Raw genomic sequence first — 24,892 nt, 5'->3', positions numbered from 1 at the left:
GATTTGGTTAGCTGCTGACGTGGGGCAACCTGGCTGTGACAGGGACACTTTGCATTCTCTACCTCAGTGACCTCTATCTACTGCTTGGTGACTGTTCTTGCTGCCTTGTTTTTCTGTTCCTGATGGGTGTTGGTGTTGCTCAGGGGGTCTCTTCTTTTCTGCTCCCTACTTTCCTCACTCACAGGTCTCCTAGAACCACCGTGTTCTGTCATGTTTTATAATGCCGTTGACTCTGAAAGCGGCTCAGACTATCTATACGAGTTTCTGCACTGACACTTGGGTGTGGATGTTCCATGCACAGTTCAAACTCTACATGACAAAGAAAAAAAAATCAAATTTACCTTTGACCACCACTACTCCTGAAATGCACAACTTCCCTTCCCCTCCCAAGTTCCCTTTTGCTAAGGGTAGAATGTATGTGACTATCAGCTACAAGCCAAGTCTTCTCTGCCTTGTCTATGGTTCTGCTCAACTTTGCTCCCTTCATGATTCCTCACAACACTGTCTTGCAGGAATGTCTTCTCTCGCTCAGAGGTGCTCTCTCTGATCTCCACAACCCTTGCCAGGCTTGCTCTTGTCTTTCTGCAGCCATATCTGAAGTGTCATTCTAGGCAGGGCTGGGCACCGTGCCTCTGTCTCTTTGCTCTGGCGTAGTCCATGCTGACTCCTCACCTGTCTGTAATAGCGAACTGCTCGCGTCACACCTCATGACTGTATCTTATAAATGCTGTTCCTTCCGCCTAGAATCCTGTCTGTCACTCCCGACTCCTGCTTAGCCTCTAAGCCTCCGCTCAGACGTCATCTTCTCCGGGGACTCTCTTGACAGCCCCCCACCTCTGCAAATTGGGTTAATTTCTGTGTTCAGTGTTCTACTACTGCCTCCCCTCCCACCCCCAGACACGGGAGCATTGTACTTACAACTTTGTAATGATACAGCCTCTTTTACTCATCTCCTCCTGGAGCCTTAGACTCCTTAATCCGAGCTTCGCCTTTGTTCCCATTGCCTGACAGATAGCAGGTACTCAATGGATGTCTGCTTAGACAATGGATTCATTTGAAAGGGAATTTCTAACCAGTTAACAGGCAATGATAGGTCGTCTCCGTCCTGGTCTGGAGGGTTCTGGGGTAACACATCCATTCTGGAGTGTCATGTTTTGAATAGAACATAGGCCACCGTGTCATTCACAGATCCAGATTCATCATTTACAACGCTGTCCATCGTGTGTCATTTGAAGCTCGGGTATACTGGTGAGCAGGGCAGTGGTCTGGGCATCTGACATCGGAAACCCCATTAGGCAGATAGTGATCTACAGTCATACAGAGGGGTTAATGGACAATGCCACGCTCTGCGTGTATCGCTTTGTCTTCCTGACCATTCTGAAAAGTGGGTGATAGCGTGTTGTTACTGATGGGGTTCAGTCACCCAGTACCTACATGTCATAAACCAGGTAAGTGCCAGCCGCTGGGCTCTCGTGCCTCATGGCTGTCCTCACCCTGTTGACCCACATCTCAGCGACTATTAGACCGTAGTGCAGTTCACTTCATTGAGGTCTAGCAGCTCACTAGGGAACTGCCAACAGCCTAGTGGCACTGCACAGTCATCCCTGTCACCTGTGGTAACTCTGTCTCCTCTGCCATCCCTGTCATCTGTGGGCTAGTGACTGCCTACACACATCTGGGGCTAGGAACTCCATCTATAACCAGAACGACCATAACCTCCACGTGTACCCCCTAGTTGTCTAGTGACCCTTGCCTCATTCCACTCTGATCCTGTAGCCTATATCTACAGCTACTTAACTCCACTCAGTCTCCATTTTCAAAGGAGCAGAAATGCATTGTGGGAGATGTCCCACATCTTCCCAGCAATTCATTTGTTTTTTTGGGTTTTTTTGTTGTTGTTTTGTTTTGTTTTTGTTTTGTTTTGTTTTAACCATCAACTGCAAGCAACATCAAAGTCACTTTCCCACACAACTAATGAACTTAACTCTGGTTTTGAAATTCACAAGCTTAGCTAGTCCCCACATCTCCGTGGCCCCTCTGACCATCTCACAGTGAGCCAATGTAGCTCATGTTTGCTACGGCAGTCTTGAAAGTCCGCAGGTTGGTTCTAGCCTGCCTTCAGAACTGTGTGCTCCATTGCTCAAACATTCCTGCAGGGGCTGCTTCTCTTTAGCGGCAAAGGTGGAGTGGGGACAGGGCTTGGGGGTCCCTTCTGATTCTCTTGCCTGTTAAAACCACCCACTGTCCTTCCAGGTCAGTGACTGCAGCCTCCCGGGTCCAGCCTGAGATGTGACAAATAGCAGAGCCAGCCTGTTTGGTGCCTTTGACTTTGCAGCTTTTACCTAATTCTTTAAACTCTGAGTTCATCAAAGAACTCTCTGAGCAGCCATATTGATCTTTTTAGATCAATAGTTCTTAAACCAAGCTCTTAAGTCGATTGCCTGACTGGCCAAGTTTCCCAGGTGCTCAGGTAAATACCACAAATTGGCCCAGGATGCCTGGCTTCTGCATCTCCCACCGGGAGGCAGTGAGCAAACACAGGCCAGGGGGTCTGGGGCAGGGGGGGGGGGGTCAGACAGAGAAAAGCCTGTTGTTAAGGAAAACTGGCACAGTTTTAAGGAGCCCCTGGGGTGTCTAAAAGGCAAACAGACCTGAAACTGGCACTCAGCTGAGCCTAGGCCAGAAGAAATCAATAATTCTGCAAATAGGCCTACTTCTCTTCAAATTAGGAACCAAATGATAGCTCAGACAATTTATTTATTCAGAAATGTTGAGCTTTGGTCCTACGGAGATGGTTTAGTGCTTAAGAATTCTTGCTGCTTCTTAGAGGACCCAGATTTGGTTTCCAGCACCCGTCTTGAGCAGCCAACAACTGCCTCTAACACCAATTCCAAAGGATCCAGTGCCCTGTTCTGGTCTCCATGGGTACCTGCATACACGTGGCATTAAAATGTTTACAGAAACAAACTTCTTTTTAAATGCCGGGCTCTATTTAAATAGTTGCTGGAAGCCTTTTTTTTTTTTTTTTTAATTTAAAAGATCAAGTTTCTCTACATAGACTGCCTGTCCTGGAACTCTTATGCAGACCAAGCTGGCCTCAAACTCATCGAGAGTCACCTGCCTCTGCTTCCTGAGTGCTGGGATTAAAGGCATGAGTGCCAGGTTTTCACCATCACCACAGGAGTGGGGAGTGAACGGGGGTGGAAGCTTCTCTTGGTTAGTGCCAAGTCTTGGTTTGACGGGTCACACTGGTGGCAAGCGGGAGGGAATATATATAAAATTTAAGGAGCTGCAATGCTTAAAGAGTGAGTGAGTGGAACCCTGGGATGTGATTAGTAGTTAGTACTCGTCTAGTATGGTCAAGGCTCGGGGTTGAATCCTTAGCACTTCAAGAAGTAGCTAAGTCTGCCTGGTTGTGTGTTGCCACTTCTAAACAGGAGAGCAGGGGAACTTGGATGCTAATGGTTCCTCGTGTAGCTTTAATAATGATCACCATCACCCCTTGGTCTGTCAGACCATCTCCCAATCATTGCTCTGCCCTCCAGAGACTGGGTTCTGGGGATGTCCAGCCACTAGACAAGGGTGACCACAGCCATCTAAGGACCTGTCTCAGAGTGAAAGCCCATTTTGGGAAACAGGTGCAGGATCACAGAAGCTCGATGACGGGACATTTCAAGACAGACTGGAGGCCCGCCGTGTGACATTCTGGTCGTCCTGGGGAAATGGGTTTACAGGTCTCTGGAGAGGTAAAATGTGGGAACTTTGGAATCATGCACTTTGAACCTCAGCTTCGCCACCAGCCATGTGACCTTTGCCAGGTTTTCCCATTAGTCTCATTTTCCTCATTCCAAAAAGAAATAACAATATTTTGTTAGGGGACTGAAATCAGGTCTGGGGAGATGGCTCCGCTCTGTCAGTAAAGTGCCTGTTTCGTGAGCTTGAAGACTTGAGTTTGGATTGATGGCACCCACCCAGGTTCATGGCCTGGAAGGAGGTCTATGATAGCCATTCTTTGCCTTCCAAATGAGTGAGTTTATTGAGCACATATATAGCACTCAAAAGTAGAATAACGAGTGACCGAAAGGTAGAAACAGTGAGTAGAGGGCGAAATACAAACTCCAGGCTAAAACTACCCAGCAGAAACCAACTGGGGAAGCCTCATGGAGGCCTGCAGCCGGAGATCCTAATAGTCTCCTCCAGTGAGGCTTCCAGGAGAGAGAACAAAGAACAGAAAAATAGCATCATCACACCAAGGGCTTACAAACATGTAATACACGCCAGCTGGGGAGATCACCTAAGGCAGCCAGCTGGAGGTCCCAAGAGAGACTGTCCCTGGCAAGTGTCACCTCCAGATCCAGGTAGCAACGGAAGGATGCTTGGGGAAATTGAGACAGCTGGGGTCCTGATGGAGCTTTCCTCGGTGAACTCCCTACTGAGCAACTCCTGGCTTCTCTTTTTCCACTGTAGGCATCTTTCACATCGTGGGGCCAAGAATAGTAACATCTTTTGGACGTAATTTGTCTTTTAGCTTTTCCCAAGGATACCGTGTCTTTACTCTTGGGACGTTTCGCTGTTCTCTTTCCTCCCTGTTACAGAGCCAAGAGAGGTACAGCCCATTCCTTGACAACATGCCTCAGAGGATACTTTAAGACAAACTCGCTCAGGTCTGGGATGGGAGGGGGCAGCTCTGTTTCCAGAGCCTGTTAGTGAGCTCAAATGACACAGACAGTTGACCAATGGAATACACCTTGTATGTAGAAAGCTGGACGCGGTGCAGATCTGTAACAGTCCTGGGGCGGGGGCGGGACAGAGACAGATCTTCGTGGCTCATTGGACAGCCAGTTAAACTGGTGAGTTCAAGTTCAATGAGAAACGCTGTCTCCAAAACCAAGGTTAAAAATACAATAGATGACTTCTGTCCTTTACTCTGGCCTCAACACACAACTTGCAATCGTACATTTATAACACCTCTGATATCTCTGCCCACCCCCCCCACACACACAGAAATAATATTTCATCAAGGTGTTGGACACAGTGTCTAAGGCTATCTGCTTGCAATTTTCAGTAAGTTTTGAACAGTAACACCTTGGCAGTCCATGCGAACAGAAAAAGACCAAAGATAGTGTCTAGCACAAGAAATGGTATGTCTCCTGGGCCAAAGGGGGAACTGTGTGTTCCAAGTTTAGCAACAGAGAGGGATGCCTGGTTCTAGAGGAGAGATAAAATAAAAGACAGTTCACAGTGCAGAAAGATACCTCTCTTTGAAACAGCCAGGGTAAGAGCAGAAATACCATGGGGATCTTTTGAGGAGGGATAAAAGGAGAAATAGAAATGATATTTCTGTCTCCGAGTCCCCGGGGATGACTGCCAGGCACAGTGTTTGCCAACAATGCTGTTGTAATTGGCAAAGCTGACACGGGGTGAAGGGTAGGTGAGGGCTCAGAACGCATTCCACTGCTCCAGTAGGTCTTGAAAGTTTGCTGAGTTTAGAGTGTCTGTGTCGTTCCTGAGTTATCTAGTTCAGGGTTTTATCTCAGACAAAGCAGAGAAAGTTTTGCCCTGTTAGTATACTGAACAGAGAGTCATAAGGGAGCCGAGGGGATGGCTCAGTTGGTAAATTGCCTGTCATGCAAACATGACAAGCTGTGTTGGGATCCTGTGTACCCATGTAAAAGCAGAACTCAGTGGGGCCGGTCTGGAACCAAGTGCTGGGGGTGGGAGGAGGAGGAGGGTTTCTGGAGCAGTCACCGTCCAGCCAGCCTGGCTGTGTCAGTGAGCTCCAGGGTCAGTGAAAGACTTAACAATTAGGTGGAGAGCAATTGGGGCAGACACCCAACATTGACCTCTGGCTTTCACACACATGTACACACAGTGTGCCCTTGTGCAGCTGTGCCCACGCGCGCGCGCACACACACACACACACACACACACACACACACACACACACACACACTCACTCAACTCACACACAAACCTGGTAATAAAGGGATCCATTGTGGGTTTTTTTTAAACAAATGCACAATGTTTGGTAAAAACTCAATGACTAGGGTGATGGTTCAGTGGATAAAGTGCTTGCCATGTAATAATAAAGACTTCAGTTTTGATCTGTCTCGCGCCCAATGTCCCGCCAGCAAGAACGATGCGCGGCAACAGGATTCTTCTGCGAGCAAACCTTTACTGTGTTACAGCTCTTCTGAACAGGGACCCCGAGCAGCAAAATCGCTCGGCTTATATAGACAACAGTATGCTAATTATCTCTCAGGGATTGGTGGGGCTTGGATCACCCCACTACTTGTCCTCCAGTGATTGGCGGAGAATGAATCACCTCATTAGCATATTAACGGTCAACTGACACCTGGTGCATAAACCGCACATGTGCAGTACCGCTGTTCACCACTAGAGGGAGCCCTAGCAAGGGGACAACCCTGCACATGCGCAGTAAGTCGTTTATATCCAGACAAGGCTGGATGTTGGCGCCATCTTTGTTTCGCCGCGCCGCTCTCTACATTGATCTCTGGAGGCATAGAAAGCCAAACATAGTAGCATACATATATAATTCTTCCGGTGCTCCTATGTCGAGGTGGGAGGCAGAGATGGGAGAATCCCTAGAGGCTTGCTGGCTAAGTAACCTTTCATGTGCCACAGAAACTAATGAGACCCCATCTCAAGGCGGAAGGTATAGACTGACCCGAGATTGTCCTCGAACCTCCACACGGATGCTGTGTTACATTCATGCATAGCACAAAGACACACACAACAAACAATTTTAAGACTCTTAACTATCTCCGTGACTTCCTTTTTCTTTCTCAGCTTCCTAGTTCTGGGCTGCGTCTCTTGTCAATCTCAAGCCAGTTACATGTAAAGAAGCACATGTGTTTACTTAACCAGTCAAAACTGACAGACACGCAGGCTGCGTCAGCTGTCGACGATAATTGTATGGTAGGCATTCTGTTTGTGCGCTTGAACAAATGAACACTATAGAATGATTCCCCAGGGAGTACACGTGCTAAGCCAAACGGTGTGAGCATTATAATTTGAGCACTTTTATGTTGCTCTTCCCCCTAAGGAGACGTCATGTGCTTGTTCCCTCCACATATAGGTGTGATGACAGAGGGACGAATGCTCACAGAGCTGCTGCTAGCTTTTAACCATTTCTGTTAGTCCAATGGATAAAGGCCAGAATTTCTGTCTTTAATGTATTTCTCAGTGAGCAAGGTTGCACCCCGTCCACTGTTTATTTTTTTATTTATTTTGAGGTTTAATCTTACTACATAGCAATGATGGCCTCAAACTCCCTAAGCTTAGGCTGGCCTTGAATATGTGAACTTGATTTTCTGTGACCCTCTGAATCATCTGTCCTTTCAGGCTCTTTTATCAAGATCAGTTATAAAGTGCTTGCCAGGCACACACCAAGACCTAAGTTTGGATTCCCAGACTCATATGAAAAAGGCGAGCATGGTGGTACATGCTTGTAATAGGGAGGTGGAAGCAAGCGGATCCCTGAGGTTTGCTGGCCAGCTAGCACATGCATACACACGCATTTGCAGACATGCATGTACACGCAAGTATGTACTTGTGCACATGTTTGGGGTGCTTAATCATTGTTAAACATGCCCTCTTAGCATTTTTTATAATCGTCACTAGACCTTTCTTGAAATTGATTTCCAGACATTCAGATGACCATCAACATGCTGCCACCCTGGAGAGCTGATGGGGGACACAGACAAGATAAAAATAGCTGAGATTAGGGAATTGATTTCTAGTGTCTGCGCTTCCTTTCCTGCTAAGGTTTCTGTTGAAAGCTTTCTACTCAGACTCCCATGCACTCAGATGCAGTGACCTACCTGTGCATTTGACCAAGGAAGGACCTCCTTGTAGTTATGATTATATTTCTGATAGATCCGATCCAAAATCGCAGGTGCATCCCCAGGCGGTGAGTGGTTTTAATGGAGAGAAGACTGCAGCTTTTAAAAACACCACAATAGTTGTCTAGGCAACCCACTCAAAGGGGTTAGAATAGTTAGAGTCACACCCTACAGAAACCCACCTAATCACTCCCTGCCTGAAGGGATGGCTTGAGCATCCTTTTTTGGTGGCGAAGACCCCATTAGCAAGAGTTGCTGTGCTAATGACCCAGCCAGCCTCCTTCCCTGGCGAACGATGAACATTGTGTGTGTAATAAAAGCAATTAAGCTGAAAGCCCTGAAACCCAGCCAGTGTCTGGCCTCAAAGGCTAAGGATGCCTCATAGAGACACTGCTAAAGAGCCTGTGAAAACTGGGCAAGGGACAGAGGCTTTTTTTTTTTTTTTGAGATTTTTGTGCACTAATGAACACCAACACAGACTCCTGCTTGTTTCTGTCACCTCAGAAACACATATGCAGGTTTCGGCCCACAGTGGTGTGTCCTATAATTACAGTGTTGACAGCCCGCCCTCCACCCTTTGTATATTTTATCCATCTAACCTGAACTTTACTTGGAATGAATCATGTTTTAATTTCATCTGTTCAGTGAACTGGATGCTGTCTGAGGATTGGAAAAATATCCTTCCCAGCTCATGGCCAGTTCTCCCGTGGCTCAGGGTAGCTGGGATGGTAAGGGACGGGCTGTGTAGAGTACTTATTTATTTATTTACACTCTAGTAATAAGGCCCCTTAAGGGTTGCTGTGTATTGGGGTCTCTTAAAACAGCCACTGGGGGAAGTGTGTTTCTGCTGCTGCCCTCCAGAAGGAAGATTTTACTTAAAGCAGCGACAGTGGGAAACAGAATTGAAAGCAGAGAAAAGACTAAAGAAACCAAGAAGGAAAAATTCTCTTGGATGCTGTCTTAGTTGGGGTTTTAGTGCTGTAAAGAGAAACTGAGGCCACTAATAACTCTTATAAAGGAAAATATCTACTCCGGGCTGGCTTACACTTTCAGAGGTTCAGTCCATTATCATCACGGCAAGAAGCATGGCAGTGTGCAGGCAGACGTGGTGCTGGAGAAGGAGCCGAGGGTTCTACGTCTGGAGCAGGTAGGCATCAGGAGGTGAAAGTGACACCTTGGACAGACATGAGCTTTTGAGACCTCAAAGTCCACCCCCTAGGGACACAGTTGCTCTAACAAGTCCACACCTAATAGTGCCACTCTCTATGGTTCTTTCAGACCACTACATATGCATTAGAAGTAATGTTCTATGTAGAGTGACTCTGAGGTAGCCTTTGCTTTAAAGACAAAAAAAAGATCGAGCCAACTCTCAGTCATGGGCCCCAGAGCAAAAGGGAATTCATGAAATGGTGATTCACTGGACTAGACCTGGAATGGATCTGAAATTGCTGTCACCTTGAGATCTCACCACAAAATCATATGCAACCCCTCCTCACAGCTTCGTACCTCCTTAGTGGCTCATGTGTGCTTATGCAAGTGCACATATGTATGCAAACACACACACGTGCATAGGCATGTACTCACAAAGACAGACATTAGGAAGGTTTACACCAAGACAAAATGCATTCTTCTGAGAGAAAAATGTCAAGTGCCAAGTGCTTAAGCCATTTATTGAAATCAGTTGTAATAATTGGGTTTCATCAATTGAATGATAAATGTGTATCCTATGCTGGATAGTATAGTGTCATGGAATCTTCTAGGCTGTCCCCAAAACAAACGGTATTTTACTCTACAATTTGCAAAAGTAAGTTAATGTAGTTACAAGCAACTAGGGAACTCATAAGCAAAGTGAAACCTTTACGAGTAAATACTTGAAAATTACCTAAGAAAATTAAAATCTAATGCATCGGAACACGTTTGTTAGAGAGCATTTACTAGACATCCACACTCTCCCACATACTGCCATATTGGAAACGATATTTGACTCCAGGCTGCTAAGACACTAATTGAATTAAGAGCCCCCTATTGAATATGAAGTCACACATCACTCATGCTGATAGAATTAATTGGGAAAGTTGATTATTTGGAAATTTTCTTGAAAGAATTATAATTTGGGGAAAATCCCCTCTACCAGTGAGAGGGTCTATATTAAGGAGTCTAAACCACATTTTAAAATGCAACAAGGGGTTATGGGGTGGGATAGCAGGTTTCTGAAGGGGAAACCAGGAAATGGGATAACATTTAAAATGTAAATTAAAGAACGCAATTAAAAAAAAAAGAATTGGGGCTGGGGATTTAGCTCAGTGGTAGAGCGCTTACCTAGGAAGCGCAAGGCCCTGGGTTCGGTCCCCAGCTCCGGGGGGGGAAAAAAAAAAGAATTATCCTATAGAAATTTTTGTGGATTTTGCAACCAAATATGGAAACAAGACTACCATGGTTTTACTTAAAATTGCCTAATATGCACGTATCCTTTGCTTAATGATAAATCGCTGATTTGGCTTGTAGAGTGCAGGAGGATATCGTTGTCACTGGATTATTTGGAGCTGTTTTTCACGCTCAGTCATTGATAACGATGTGACGGCAAAATTCGTCGTAAACTTAGCATCTGCTTTTCAGCTTGGCACACAGTAAATAATTCACATACACAACGAGAAGGAAGAATCCAAACTCAGAAGATTGGCCTATAGCATTAGTAATTCAAGTCTCTGACCACATAACTCAAGGAGTCACATAAAAATGAGTCTTCAAAAACAATAATTTGAATGGATAAGAACGTGTTGACATTCTTCTCCCATTCTTTTGTACATGTATTTTGTGTCGTGGTTTATAATCCAAATGTAAAATCCAATGTCATTCTTTAATACTGCTTCTAAAAGGGACTATCAGTTTGAATTTCCATGCTTCAAAATTAGATTCTCAAATTCAGCTAGCATTTGAGTCTAAAAGTTTTCAACATTGTGCTGCCAAATGCTTAAGCACAAAACTGTAAAATTCAGTAATTTAAAAGAGGATTAATCTAAACCAGGACAAATATTTGTATTCCAATGAAGGGATAATATTGTTTTAAAAAAATGTAACAAGGAAGGAGGTGGCTCACCCCTTTAATCTCAGAACTTGGAAGACAGAGGCACATGGATCTCTGTGAGTTTAAGACCAGCCTGGTTTACAGAGTTAGACTCTTGTCTCCAAAAGAAAAGGAAGAAGGAAGCCATAATGACTAGGAGAGGTGGTTCAGAGTAGAGTCCTGGCTGTTCTTGCAGAGGTCCAAAATTCATAACGGTGGTTCACAAACATCTGTAACTCCTATTCCAAGGGGATCCAACACTCTTCTAGAATCAATAGACAACTGCACACATACAAATAAACAAGCAGGCTGATGCACTCATGCACGCACGCACACACACACGCATGCACACTTGCACACATCTTTAAAAAATCAAATGTAACAGGTGGGAAACAGGTGCCAGAAATAGAACCCAGGGTTTTGTTCACAGTAAGTACACACACACACACACACACACACACACACACACACACACACACACACACACGACCTTTCTCTTTGGTCGTCTTTTCTTTAACAAATGAAACTAAGTTTCTATAGGAAATCACCCTAGTGAACGCTCCTAACATTTGTAATGTGTCTGTCTCTAAGACTTTGACACAGTTTTCTCTTTAAACCAATTATGCAAGAAGTACAATGTTACAAATATATGTCCTCCCACAGTCAAAGAGTATGCTTTCCCTGAATTCAGTGAGAACTTGTAACCCTATGCTAGTCAGCTTAATCTCTGCTAAATGAAAACTGAAATAAGTGACAAGTACCTTGGAACCAAGATGGTCAGTCACGTGTCCCTTCTGCTATGTCAGGTGCACACAGCAGTGAATATATAAGTTCAGGGTTTCCACTGCAGTTGCTGGTTTGGAAATGCTTAGTAAAGAGATGTGTCTGAGACCCTGATGAGTACCATGAATTCCATGAACTCGCACACATCAAACACACAGAGGGCTGCCAGCCCGCTTTCCTTTGTTACCCATAGGCCTCTCCTGTCATCTACAGGGTGAGGTGGTATCACTTATCCCTAAAGAGTCAATTGTCTCTGTTCAAACCCCGGCTGTGACAATCTGTAGCTTCATGACTCTGGCAAAGTTACATACTCTTTCTGGTCCTGCTTCCATACTAGAAAATAAGGATCGATAGTCTCTAAGTGGCTGTTGGGAGAGTAAAGAAGTTGGCAGATGTTGGTCATTCAGAAATGTCAATTGGAGGGATCCCTTCATATTTAAAGAGCACAATAAATGCCTTAGTTTTTGTGAGGTGATGGACTTCTGACTGACATCTGACCCATAGAACATCATGCTTGGGTGAGGCACAGTTCTAGGTAAGGAACCTGAACATGGGTAAAGTGGCATTTCCTGGTATCTGTTCCATGGCACATGACATATTTATAGTAGATAGTCTGGATAGTAGATGAGGCTTGAGATCCCCGGGTCTTGTCCACTTAGCCCAGGGATTAGGAGGAGAAAGGGTACTGATCTCTTGCAGCTCTTCTGAGAGCCATCTGTTGGCAGCGCTCCTGAGATTTCTATCTGCAGGCCCTGGCTGGGTTAGTTCTGAGGTGGTATTTGCAGTGTGCCCACAGCAGTTCAGAACTAAAACAGGAACCAGTTTGTCCCAGCCAGGCTTCTCTAGAAAGGGCATAGAAAATGGTTGCAGCTAAGTGCTATGGAGACCAGTGTTTCTCAGCCTTCCTAATGCTGCCACCCTTTAGGACATTCTTCAGACTGGAGAGATGGCTCAGCCATTAAAGGCTAGGCTCACAACCAAAAATATAAGACATTCCTCATGTTGTGGTGACCCCAGCCATAAAGTTATTTTTGTTGCCACTTTATAACTGCAATTTTGTTACTGCTATGAGTCCTAAATATCTGATATGCAATATAGCTGATATACGATCACTATTTGACTCCCAAGGGGGTCGAGACCCACTGTTTGAGAACCACTGGTGTGGGCACTGCTTGTGCGGGCAGCATCATTGCCAGTGAAGGCATGGCCGTGAACACAGGTGGCTTGTACATGAGCTGTGAAACCCAAATCAGATGCACTGTGGGGTGGGGCATGAATGGAACATCTTCTCTCTGTGTGTGTGTCTGAGAGAGCTGTCAGGCTGGCACAACACTTTTGTGGGGAGGCTTCTTAGCTACCCAGACATTCATCTATTAAAAGCTGAGCATCATCTTGATTTCCTGGCCTGCCTGCTCGATGGTTCGGTGTTGGGAAAGTGGAAGAAGTGCCACAGGGGTTACTGTTCATTATTTTAGCAGGGGAGACAGAGTCAGAATGTGGGACAAGGTCTTTGAATGATTAGCATAGGAGAGAAGGAGGGGGTGGGGGTTTAGTCCTCTGTGTTTTCTATGCATTCCCAAAGAAGTGTCAAAGAAAAGGGATGACCTAAAAAGGAACACTGTTCCACGGAGGCTGTGAATATAGCCCAGACAATCTGAAAGGGGAGTGTGTCAGTGGCCTCTCCAATAAACTTGCAGTTAAGACAGGATTTAAATGAGGAAGAAAGTGGAGCATGGCTTCAAACAAAAGAACACAGAATTTATTTGTTTTTTTTGTTTATTTATTTGGTGGTGGTTGTTTTGATTTGTTTTGTTTTAAAACTGGATCTCACTGCACACCTATGACTAGCCTGAAGCTTGCTATATAGACCAGGCTAGCCTTGGATTTATGATGATCCCCCTGCCTTCATCTCCTTAGAGTAAAGCCCCATCATCAGACAGGAGAGGGACTTTATGGCTAATGACTTTGGAGCAAAGAGATGAAGGTTTTCCCAGCCATTCTTGAGGGCGGCCTGCAGGGCGAAAAGGACAGAGCTATCTGACGTCTGCTTTTCCTCTCGTCCAGTTAGAATGCACCAACTGCAGAAGGTAGAATGAAGAGGGATAGGCAGGCAAGCTGGAGAGAGAGAGAGAATGAGAATGAGAATGAATAAATGGTCAGGAAATTGTTGGCTGCATCATGATCAGTTTCAATCTTCAAGCTAAAAATAAAAATGCCCCCAGAAGACTGGGGAAGTCAGCCTTTGTCACTGCTTAGTCAGCGTCCAGCACGTTGGCGCCATCGTGGAGAGATGCCAGGAGAGAAACTGCACACTGTAGTGTGGCTTCTTGGAAAATTGATTCCCAAAGCCAGTGAGAAGCTGGATGGTGATGCAGTGGGGGAATTTGAACACCATCCTTTTAAAGCATCGAATGACAGGAGCAGGGCCTGCAGAGGAAAAGCACAGATCTCCTTAGGGCAGGGAGAAGTCCCTGCCCAAGGGACTTAGTAACCAAGTGGATGGGACAGCTGTCAGAGTCTAGTGTGAGGTTCTGCAGGAACAGCATTTAATGTTGAAACATTAGTTTACCTGTAAACTCCAGAACCAAGACAAGAGCAGCAGAAGGCCTTCCACATCCTCCTGATACATACTATCAACCAATGCAATAAACTAAGAAAACAAAATACAGGATACTAGAAAGGGTGAACACAATTCATCGGAGTATCATAAAATCCTAGTGAATCTCAGCTAATAACAGGCCAGAAGTAGAAAGAATCTGAATTCAGTAAGTGTGTGTGTGTGTGTGTGTGTGTGTGTGAGAGAGAGAGAGAGAGAGAGACAGACAGACAGACAGACAGACAGAGACACATACAGAGACACAGACAGAGACTGGGGAGATGACTAGGTAAGGGTGCTCACTTTGCAAGCATGAGAACTGGAATTCAGTTCCCAGAAACAGTGTAAGAAAGCATGGCTGCGGGGTTGGGGATTTAGCTCAGTGGTAGAGCGCTAGCAAGCACAAGGCCCTGGGTTCGGTCCTCAGCTCCGAAAAAAAAAAAAAAAAAAAAAAAAGAAAAGAAAGAAAGAAAGAAAGAGAGAGAGAAAAGAAAAGAAAAGAAAAGAAAGTATAGCTGCATGTGCCTGTAGCCCCAGCATTTGAAATGACAGAGACTAGAGGATCCTGGAGTTTGCTGGCCAGCAGTCTAGCTGAAACAGCAAGCAGAATTCCAGTTCAGTGGGAGACCCTGTCTCCAATAGGTGGCGAGGGATGGAGGAGGGCTCAGGTCTGAGCACCACATATGTATGCATGGCTGCAGGCTCCTGTACTTTTATGTGCGTGCATCATACATATAGCACACACAGACATGCATACCTACACACACACACACACACACACACACACACACACACACACACACACCCTCTCACACACACACAGAGCAGAAGGGTGAAGGGGAAAGAAGGATAGGATATTAGGTAATGTAATAACTAAGTTATTTTAAATTGTGATGAGACTGAGAAATACCTGGGACTGTAGTTAATAGCATTAGTCCTAGACTGTAATAAAAAAAAAAAAACCAAACTCCTGACCAGTGAACATTTTAAGCCATCTTTGAAGGATGTGCCTTATGTATATGGTCTTCTGAACCACAGTATTTAATGCTCCAAACTGGAATGCCAATGGGAGGTCTGGGTAGTAAGCTTGAACTCTAAAGAAATACATGTACGCAAAGTGCAGAAGCTACCCCAATTCTGGTTTGTTTTCCCTGCCTTTTCAACTGGAATAGACTAACTGCAGACGCTTACAGAACAAAGAGAAAGGAATTGAAATCTAAGCTAAAGAAAAGGAACAGTAGGGACATATTTGACTTGTAAGAAACTGAACAGTGTGAGAAAGGAAATCAGATTTAGGCTATGGTGTATGATGATACTAAAATAAAAGCAACAAAGTAACAAAGTAGCAACAAAGTAACAGACCCGTTCAGTGCTGTTGAGAGGAAAAGCTCCACTGATGCCAACCGAGCAAGTTAAACCAAGCAGGTTAACGTTGTATCTGGCTGGAGCAATCAGGAAAGTGGAAACCAATCTAGGCATTTCCTAAGGAGAGCATTTAATACAGGGGCTGGATTATACAAAGGACAGGACCTGCATTATCACTGACACAACCCCAACATAAGAGTAATTGGAAACTGCTTACCACCCCAGAACAAAGGGATATAGGATGAAGGGTGGTGGCAGGAGAAGGGTTAGAAATTCAGGATAGGGGGATGGGCTCCAGAGCAATAGTGGCAGGTGCTGAAGCATCTGTGGGGCCCCAGGAGGCAAGCCAGGGTAGGGACCAGAAGTGCACTGAATTCCTTGGAGTGTGCTGGGGAAAGTGGGCACTGAGCATGCAATTATTCAGCACAGTGACCAATGGAGCAAAGAGGGTCCCTCAGCTTCCTAAACAAACATAGGTTGCTCCTTTCAGGAGGCTGAAGCGGTTCTTCATTTCACAAAAAAAAAAAAAAAAAAAAAAAAAAAAAAAGTCAGTTTCCCATTAATCCCCATGAGTTTGTCATCCAAATGGGAGCCGTGAAGAGAAACAACAGGGCACCTACTCTTAAGCACATATGGAAGCTAGGCAAGACCCCCACACCCAACACCTAATATACCTTGTCAGCTCCAGGCCTTAGAAGTTGGTGAACCCTACTCCTGCAATGTTCAGTGTCCCCCCACTCCCTGTCCACTCTTCCACAACTGTTAGGATTTCCTTACTTCAAGCAACTACTGCAGAAGGTCTCCTCTAGCAATGTCCCAGGCTGGACTGAGGTCCTTCCCCTGCTGACTGTCATGCCTGGCACAGTGCCAGAGAGCAGAGCTGGTCCCAGGCTATTTATTGAGTACACTGAAGCTTTTCCTGGTCTCCATGGACCAACCCTTCTTCCAGTACAGCTGGGACACAAGTACATATGGCTTACTGGATGGTAGAGAACCTGCGGGTGTCTGTCTCAGCCAGAGGCTTCTGAGAAGGACTTGGATTTTCCTGATGAGTACTCATGCTGCCTTAAATAGAAGCCGAGCAGATGGGAAGACACAGCAGATGGGCAGCCCTTTGGGCACCGAGTGGAAAGGTGGGAGGCCTGGATGGTGTCCCGGACTCAGCTGCTGGTCTCCGGCTGTGTGACCTGCTCACCTCCCTTCCCATGGTGAGCCCATATGCAAAATGAGCTGGCTGCAGGATTTAGAGCTAGGTGACCATGTCTAGAGGAGAGCTGACATTCCTATTTCTAAAGATCTCCAGCTTTCCTGGGATCTGCCTCACATAATGTACAGTTCAGCAAAATATACAGTTAGTTATATTCATGAAGTTGTCTGGTTGTGGATTTTGCTATTTTAGGAACATTTTATTCCTCCACAAGAAACTCAGTAACAATAGTCTTTCAATCCTGATTCCTCTCACCCTTCCTACTCCTAACTCCCCCCCCACCATTTGTCTGTTCTACCCATGCCCTGTAAGAAGAATCACATATGTTGCCTCTGATGTCCGTCATCTTCCAGATAGCATAATGTTTCCAAGGTTTATTTAAATTGTAACTTGAGTTTGTAGTTCAGTGCTTTTTTGATGGCTTAGTAACTTTCCATTGTATTGATATACCACATTTTGACTGTTAATCGATGAACTCGGTTGTTTCCATCTTTTGTGTGGTTATGAATAATACTGTTAATAAGCATTCAGGCACACATTTTTCATGGATCTTTTCTTTCCCTTGGTGTGAATTGCTGGACCATGTAATGATATCTCTAACTCTTCTTCAAGGCTCCACCAGGCTGTTTTTGCAAACTGAATGAACCATCTTACATTCCCTTCAGTAGAGTATAAGGGTTTTCCTAGTGACCTTAACATCCAGCCTGAGTTTAAACCTATAGAGCCAGAGGATAGCTGAGGGCTCCATTATAAGATTCTGTGATTTCTTATCCCAACTTAGATCCCCCAGGCTCATGTCACCGAAAACTTGCCTACACTGCAAAGGTTATGACTAGCTTCTCAAGAGCACTCTCACATGGCCTTCTTCTCAAGAGAAAGCCCCAAGTTCAGCTTCCCCCTTTTCTTGCCCTGTCCCTGTAACAATTCTGGTGGTAGAGTCTAGAAGTACTGTGACTTTGCAGAATTTCAAATATCCCATGAGCCTCAGTCTCTAGTGGCAGTAAGCATGGAGCTGGCCTAGTATCCTGACCCTTAGCTAATGTCACTAAGGTTGGTGTATTGCTGCATGGTTTGGGTTTTTTTGTTTTGGTTTGGGTTTTTTTTTTTTTTGTTTTTGTTTTTGTTTTTGGTTTTTTTTTTTTTTTTTTTTTGGTCCTTATACTGTGAGTCTGACTTTGCTGAGGTCAACAGGGCAGATACACAACCTCAAAGTCTGTGTTAATGTTGCTTTCAAGAATCCTGCAAGGATGACCCATGAACATGAATGAGGCCTTGAGAAATCTCCTTAACATCCTTAACAGATCCATAACCCAGCAAAACTCCATGTTTGCATCTTCAGGATGGTCCCTGTGTGCGACCAGAGAATGCTCCCAACACATTCCACTGTGACATTGTTCCTGAAGAGATGTGAACAAATGTCTACCCACCCATATAGAGATCCAACAACAGACTAAAGTAACAAACACCACCAAAGTCCAACTTGGTGAACCAATGAATTATTTGGAGTTACTTATAGGAGCTCAGATGACTCAAAGGCATCACTGGAAGCTCACCTTAGCAGGGGCAACAGCTCACAAAAGCTGGAACTTTGGGGCTCTCCAAATGACTTACAGGCAGCACAGTAGGCTGGAGCATTTCCTTTCCTCAACAGTCCTTGCTGCTTTAACCTTAGGGAGAGAGGAACCTTGTGATCCTGTTATGTTTCAGGAACTTGCTGAGACTTGTAAGTTGTTTTCTTCCTGGGTCTTATTATCAGAGGGAATTGCTCCACAATAGGAACAGTTATTTTTCCTAGGACCCTTAGCTGCTTAGCTGCATCAGATTCCTTGCTCTAGCCAAGGTAATTTGTCTTCTTAACCCACTCCTACCCCTTAGGTGGCTGTAAAAGAGATCACAAATGTGTATTTTATTTGACATGTTATTATATGACTTCTCATTTGTGGCATGTAGATGGGGGCTTTCTGTTTTTGTGGGGTTTGGTTTGTTTGTTGATTTATTTCTACCATTATACTCTTCATGCTGGGGGTTTTTCTTTTCTTTCTTTTTTTTTTTTTTGAAGTAAAATAGTGCATTCTTTGTACATGTAGAGACAAATTTGTGATACCACTATGAAGCCTGCGACAGGCATTACTCAACCAATCAGGGAGCACTTTCTCCCTGAGCTGGGCCCAACCTCAGAATTCTTATGCTCTGGGCAGAGGGTGAAGATGGACCTGGCATCTGACATGGTGTCTGTTTGCCATATTTCAGGAACTATTCCTCAAAGCTCTCCAACTCCTCTTCCAGGCCTGATGGCATGCCAGCTCCCTGCTCTTGGCTGTGTTTCCCTTCGGGTGCTCGTTCCCATACTCACTGCGAACATTTGAAACTCATCAGATCCTCCCTTTCTCCCCACCTCCCTTCTTTCTCAGCCAAGGTACCAGTTGCCTGCCATTTCCTTGCCCCTCCATGTCTCCATGATCTCTTCTTGCATCCAGCCAGTGGCTCTCTCCTGTCTCTGTCTCTCTCACCTCCTCACTGATCTGTCCTTGTGACTGGACAACCTTATGCCACTCAGACTCTGAGCAGGCTAGAAGTGAGGATCAGGGTAGAGGAAGGACAGCCTCAGACTGAGAAGCCATCACCAGCAAAAGGACTGCTGCTCTTCTGAGGGCCCCACCTCACCCCCTACAAGGCAAATATCTTCAGTACATTTAAGGATGGGAAAGAATGTCAGTGGGCTTTGCAACCTGCAGATGTACAAATCCTGGCCACACCCCTTCTTAGCTTTGGAAAAGTTCAGCAGTTGCTGCCCCACATTTTCTATAGAACACTGGTCAAGGGTGCCCTGCAGGGCTGTGGCTGGGCCCAGGAAAGAGAGCTTTCAGCTCCAACTTGGTGTGCTTTTTTAATGCCCCTGTAGGAAGGTAGGTAGCATAAACTGTTTCTAAGGGGAAGAGGTAAGAGTGGAGACCTCTAGAGGTCAAAATCATGCCAGCTTCCACTTCCTCCAGGTCAGTGATTCTCTAATGCTATGACCCATTAATACAGTTCTTCATGTTGTGGTGACCCCCAACAATAAAATCATTTGTTGCTATTTCATTACTGTAATTTTGCTGCTTTCTAAAACTGTAATTGTAATGTAAATATCTATGTTTTCTGGTGGTGTTAGGCGAACTCTGTGAGGGGGTTGTGACCCACAGGTTGAGAACCTCTGCTCCGGGTGTACACACTGTAGGAGTACCCTTGAGCGGGTCTCCACAAAGCAGCCAGGGTGGCTGAAGGGCCCAGCTCCTGCACCAGTGGTGGCAAGCACACCTTTGTTTATGGACTACCCAGACCCATTCCCACCTCCTTATCACAGTGTCCCCAAGCCATGCTCACACTGTCAGGAGCATCCCAGGGGCCAGCTCAAACCCTTCCCACAGCCCCCTGTTGCTCAGATGATAATCCTGAATGCTTCACCCGTCAAACCAGTCCAGCTCATCATTTGAACTGCGCTTCCTGCTGCTTGCTCCCCTCCACTCCCTTCTCTCCGTATACTCTGCCCTCCCTGCTCACCCAACCTTGGCCATACTGTTTCTTTCTTTTTTTTAAGATTTATTTATTTTATATATGCGAGTACACTGTTGTTCTCTTCAGATACATCAGAAAAGGGAATTGGATGCCCTTACAGATGGTTGTGAGCCACCATGTGGTTGCTGGGGATTGAACTCAGGACCTCTGGAAGAGCAGTCAGTGCTCTTAACCACTGAGCCATCTCGCCAGCCCTGGCCATACTGTTTCTTAAACCTGTAATGGCTCTGACTATCCATGCATCTTAAATTCCACAGCTGTCTACTCTCTCCCACAAAAACAATAAATGAGTACTGGGTTAGACTGCATGACTTATAAATGAGAGAAACCGAACTACCTCAATTAATCAATCAACCAATCATTCAACAAATCAATCCATCCTGTGAACCTTATTGAAAGATTTAGCTGTAGGGTCTTCTCTCCCTCTATGCTTTGCCAGGGATATACCTACTTTATGTCTGGGAAGATGGTCACAAGAAACTTCTATTTACACCCTGACAGCCAGAACTGACCTACTTACAACATGGTGCTCTGGTACGACAGTACTTTGTGAATCCATAAAAATGCTTTCATTTCTTTTATATTCAGGAAAAAAAACATTTAGCTGAAGGAAGTATGCCAAGGCATTATATTAATATACTTGGTTTAATATAAGCACTACCAAGAGAAATAATTTTTTAAAAAGGTTTCATTGTTTAACCTTGTGGGTCTATGCACATGAGTGCAGTACCCAAGGAGGCCAGAAGAGGGCTGTGGGCCCTCTGAGCTAGAATTGTGGGCACTTGTGAGCAGCCTGGAAAGAGAGCTTCTCTCTTGGGTGTTAAAAGTTAGGGGCATGTGAATTCATTTAGACCAAATCCCCCTTAACAGGATTGTGGGAGATTCTGGTTGGGCATGCCTGAAAAGGCTACCCCTGAGAAGAAATATCAGAGGAGGCACATGGGGATGACTTTCTGCATGTGGAAGGGGAAAGACTCTGGTTTATAGCATAGGCTAATTTAAGCATTATGTAATGTTTTTCTTTCTTCCACCTTGCATTTAGACGATACCTTATTTTTTAAAAAAAATTATTTTTATGTGTATGAGTGTTTTTGCCAATGTGTCCATCATGTGCATGCAGTGTCTGTAGAGACTAGAAGAGGGCATCAGACCCTGCGGAACTGGAGTTACAGATGCTTGTGAGCTGCCATGTGGGTGCTAGGAACCCAGGTCCTTTAGAAGAGTAGCCAGTGCTCTTAACCACTGAAGCATCTCTCTAGCCCTGAAAAATTAGTTTTTAAAATGCAAGCTATTTTATTCTATTTCAAAGTGAAGACATTTTAAAGATTCAAGATGTCAGATCACTAACGTATACAAATTCCCACTTTTGTTCATTTTCTTTGCACACCGTTTGGCCCAACTCCCTATTTTAAGTAGGGATCTTTTGAGCCTCGTGGTCTTGGGGTTTGAGGGTTTAGCAAATTGTTGTGTTGTTCTAAACCCTGACTTCGTTGTCTGCCCCAGCTACCCGCTCCCGTCCCCAGCGCTCAGCCCCACAGAAAGGCTGCCTTTCGGCCTCGAGGAGAACGGGGGCACGCCATTTGCTCCCAAAGCTTCGGGGAGACACCACCATCAGCACCAGCACCACTCCAACTACGGCCTTTCTCTGACCCTGGAGAATAAGGAGGCGCCGCTGAGGTCCCCGAACTCCAGCAAGGCCCTCACCAGTGAGTGTGTAGAGGGAGTAGGGTGGGTTGCAGATGGCCAGTCAGGGACAGAAGGGGGTCTGTTGCCATGGCTACTGGATTTGGGCAGTTTGCTTTTAGAGACTGGTGCCTGGAGGCAGGGTGATCTGGACTGGGTGGTTTCCTGCTTCCACATTGTTACAAATGGCCGTTCCTTCCTGCCTCCTAGCTTAGACTTCTGCCCTTGCAGCGCTTAGTGCAGGCTCCTGGGCTCCAGCAGTGAAAAAGAGGGGTGGGGGAGGGAGTCAGATGGTGGCTAGGGTTCCTGCCTTGGTCACAGTAAACTCACTGCTGTCCTTTTGGGATACCGACTTCTAACGGCAGAGAGGTGTCAGGTGTCCAGTGAGCCTGTGGTGTTGTCTATCCTGTAGACGTTGCTAGTAAGTAAGCAGTCAGACCTGTGCTTGGCAGTACGACTCATCAGGTCCCTGCCCACTCTGTAAGAACGGGCTTGCATCTTGAATGTTATATCATTTCCTAACTCACCTTTAATCTCTTTTAGGGATTTATCTTTGATATACCGAGGCAAAGAATTAGCTCTTTTTCTCTCTTTTTCTCTTTCTCACTATGTGGACCAGGCTGACAATAAACTCACAAAGATCTCCCTGCCCATGGCTCCCTAAATGGTGGGATTAAAGGCTGTACCACCGCCAGATATAACCTTATTTTTCATTTTTATCGTTATCTTACTGCTTGCCTACATCTGTTTATTTTTGACTAGCACTCAGTGTTGTGTTTCACAATGACATTTTTCAAATAGAATTTCTGTTGGCCGACCGTCACCCAGCCCCTGCCCCACATCTGCCCGAGGGGCCCGTTTCCTACTTTTATGGGTCCTCTTCCTTACTCCCTTCAGGAGCACTGAGACAGGGCAGGTCAGAGGTCGGGACGCTGGGGTTCCCACTGAGCAGCTGAGGATGCTCTCCGGGTTTTGGTCCCTCTGTGAGCAGGAAAGAGGGTGTGCAGTGAGTGTCCAGGAACCTTCTAGCCTAACCCTGCATGCAGCTGTGAGCTGTCCGGATAGACTGAGCAACTCAGCCTCATCCTCACACCGTAAGAACCTTTTGAGGTTAGCTAGATGGAAGAAAGATGGGAACCCTTAGTCCAGTTAGGAAGAAGAATCCATACGGTGGCCAGGCTATCCTGGCCCTTGTTCACCTCATCCATTCGCGTAGAGGTGACTGGTGTGGCCTCCTAATAGTATCCTTCCTGTTGTGCATTCCCCATAGAGAAACTACCACTGTCAGTGTTAAGACCTTCTGTTCCTCCTGGCCCCCCATAAGTCCACACAAGAGCGTGGTCACCGGACAGACCTCCAAAGCCTCCCCCTGTGGTCCTAGCCTCCCCATCCTTCCCACACTCCAGCTGCTCGGAACCTCTGTCCTTTCACAAAGAACCTCGCAGTCCCAGCCCCGAGTTTGTGTGTGCTGTCCCTCCACTTGGAAGGCTTTTCCTCAGCCCTAGTGAGACCCCACGTGCCCCGGCAGCCAGCTCACGTGGCATCCCTGCATGCTTCCTGCACCCCCAGCCGGGGTTGAGGATATCTTAAGCTCTCAGTGCTTTTTATGTGAAATGTCTTCCCTCCACTTGCACTAGAATCATATCTTATTTGTTTATTTCCACTCCCCAGATGCCAGTTGTTAACAAGTGGTAAAGCACAAGCTTTACTGGATAATGAATATTTAATATTTAGTGAATGTTTAATGTATTTGTAATAAATCCGAGCTAGGGATGGGGGCGTGGTGGCAAACAGATGCAACACACTACAAAAAGCCAACGGCTTGGGTTTTTAGAGACATAATATGACTCTCCGAGCCACCTTGCCATGCCTTGCAGCCTGGACATCTGTCTTTTCAGCATGTAAAGGACCTTTCCACATTTGAGTCCTTTTGTAAGAATAATCTCACTTAATACTCCAGAAACCCTGCAAGATAAGTGATTTCTATTTTCATTTCTAAATGGCTTAGCAGCCCAGAGGGGTCAAACATCACGCCCAGGGCCTCCCAACTCCTATCTATGGGAGTAAGGTTATGAAACCTCAGCCTCACATGTTCCGGAACTGCAGAAGCTGGAAAGGCAGAAAAGGATTCGGGAGTCAGCTTCCCGAGGGGTCTCTGAACCTGTATCTGTCTGACTTTGAACTCTTACTTTGTCCTTTCCCTGCCACATTCTAGAACTGAGCCCCGGAGCACCTGCCCTGTACAGCGAAGCAGCTGCCCATCTGAAGAAACTGGAGCTGGACACCGTGAAGGCAGCGGGACCCTGGCCTGCCCTGCACATCAACATAAACAAGGTGCCAGGCCAGCTCTGCATGGAGTGTGCTGCCCCACAGCAGGCGCCTCTGTGTGTGTGTGTGTGTGTGTGTGTGTGTGTGTGTGTGTGTGTGTGTGTGTTCGTGCTCCTGTTGTTAAGAAACCTTTCTTGGGCCAGTGAGCTGGCTTAGCGGCTAAAGACTCTTACACCTACTCTTATCCTCTTACACTCTTATCCTTCGCTTTCACATGAAAAAAGGAGAGAACTGGCTTGTACAAGTTATCCCCTGACCTCACACGGTTACACCTGTACACATAAATAAATAAATAAATAAATAAATAAATAAATAAATAAATAAATAAATGTAATCATATATTTTAAAAGTAAACTGTTTCTCACCATAGATCGCCTCAGTAAAGCATGACACCTCGAATGGGAGCCACTAGCTTGAACGATTTTTTTTTTCACACCTTAAGGATA

General features: G+C 45.6%; 1 protein-coding gene across 6 annotated transcripts in view; it reads left to right on the top strand.

Annotated features, from left to right (window-relative positions):
* The window catches only part of Epb41l4b (erythrocyte membrane protein band 4.1 like 4B), a 160,388-nt gene that overhangs the window by 87,532 nt on the left and 47,964 nt on the right, over positions 1-24,892 (top strand). For all 6 annotated transcript variants that reach the window (NM_001401792.2, XM_087550508.1, XM_087550509.1 and 3 more), the window contains 2 exon segments: positions 21,939-22,141; positions 24,334-24,452. In NM_001401792.2, the coding sequence (NP_001388721.1) occupies positions 21,939-22,141; positions 24,334-24,452 (322 nt within the window).

The sequence above is a fragment of the Rattus norvegicus genome, chromosome 5 (genome assembly GCF_021556685.1).
Source record: "Rattus norvegicus strain SHRSP/BbbUtx chromosome 5, alternate assembly SHRSP_T2T, whole genome shotgun sequence".
In the NCBI taxonomy this organism is placed as follows: domain Eukaryota; kingdom Metazoa; phylum Chordata; class Mammalia; order Rodentia; family Muridae; genus Rattus; species Rattus norvegicus.
Note: the sequence above shows the minus strand (reverse complement) of the source record. Positions and strands in the feature narration are given on the sequence as shown.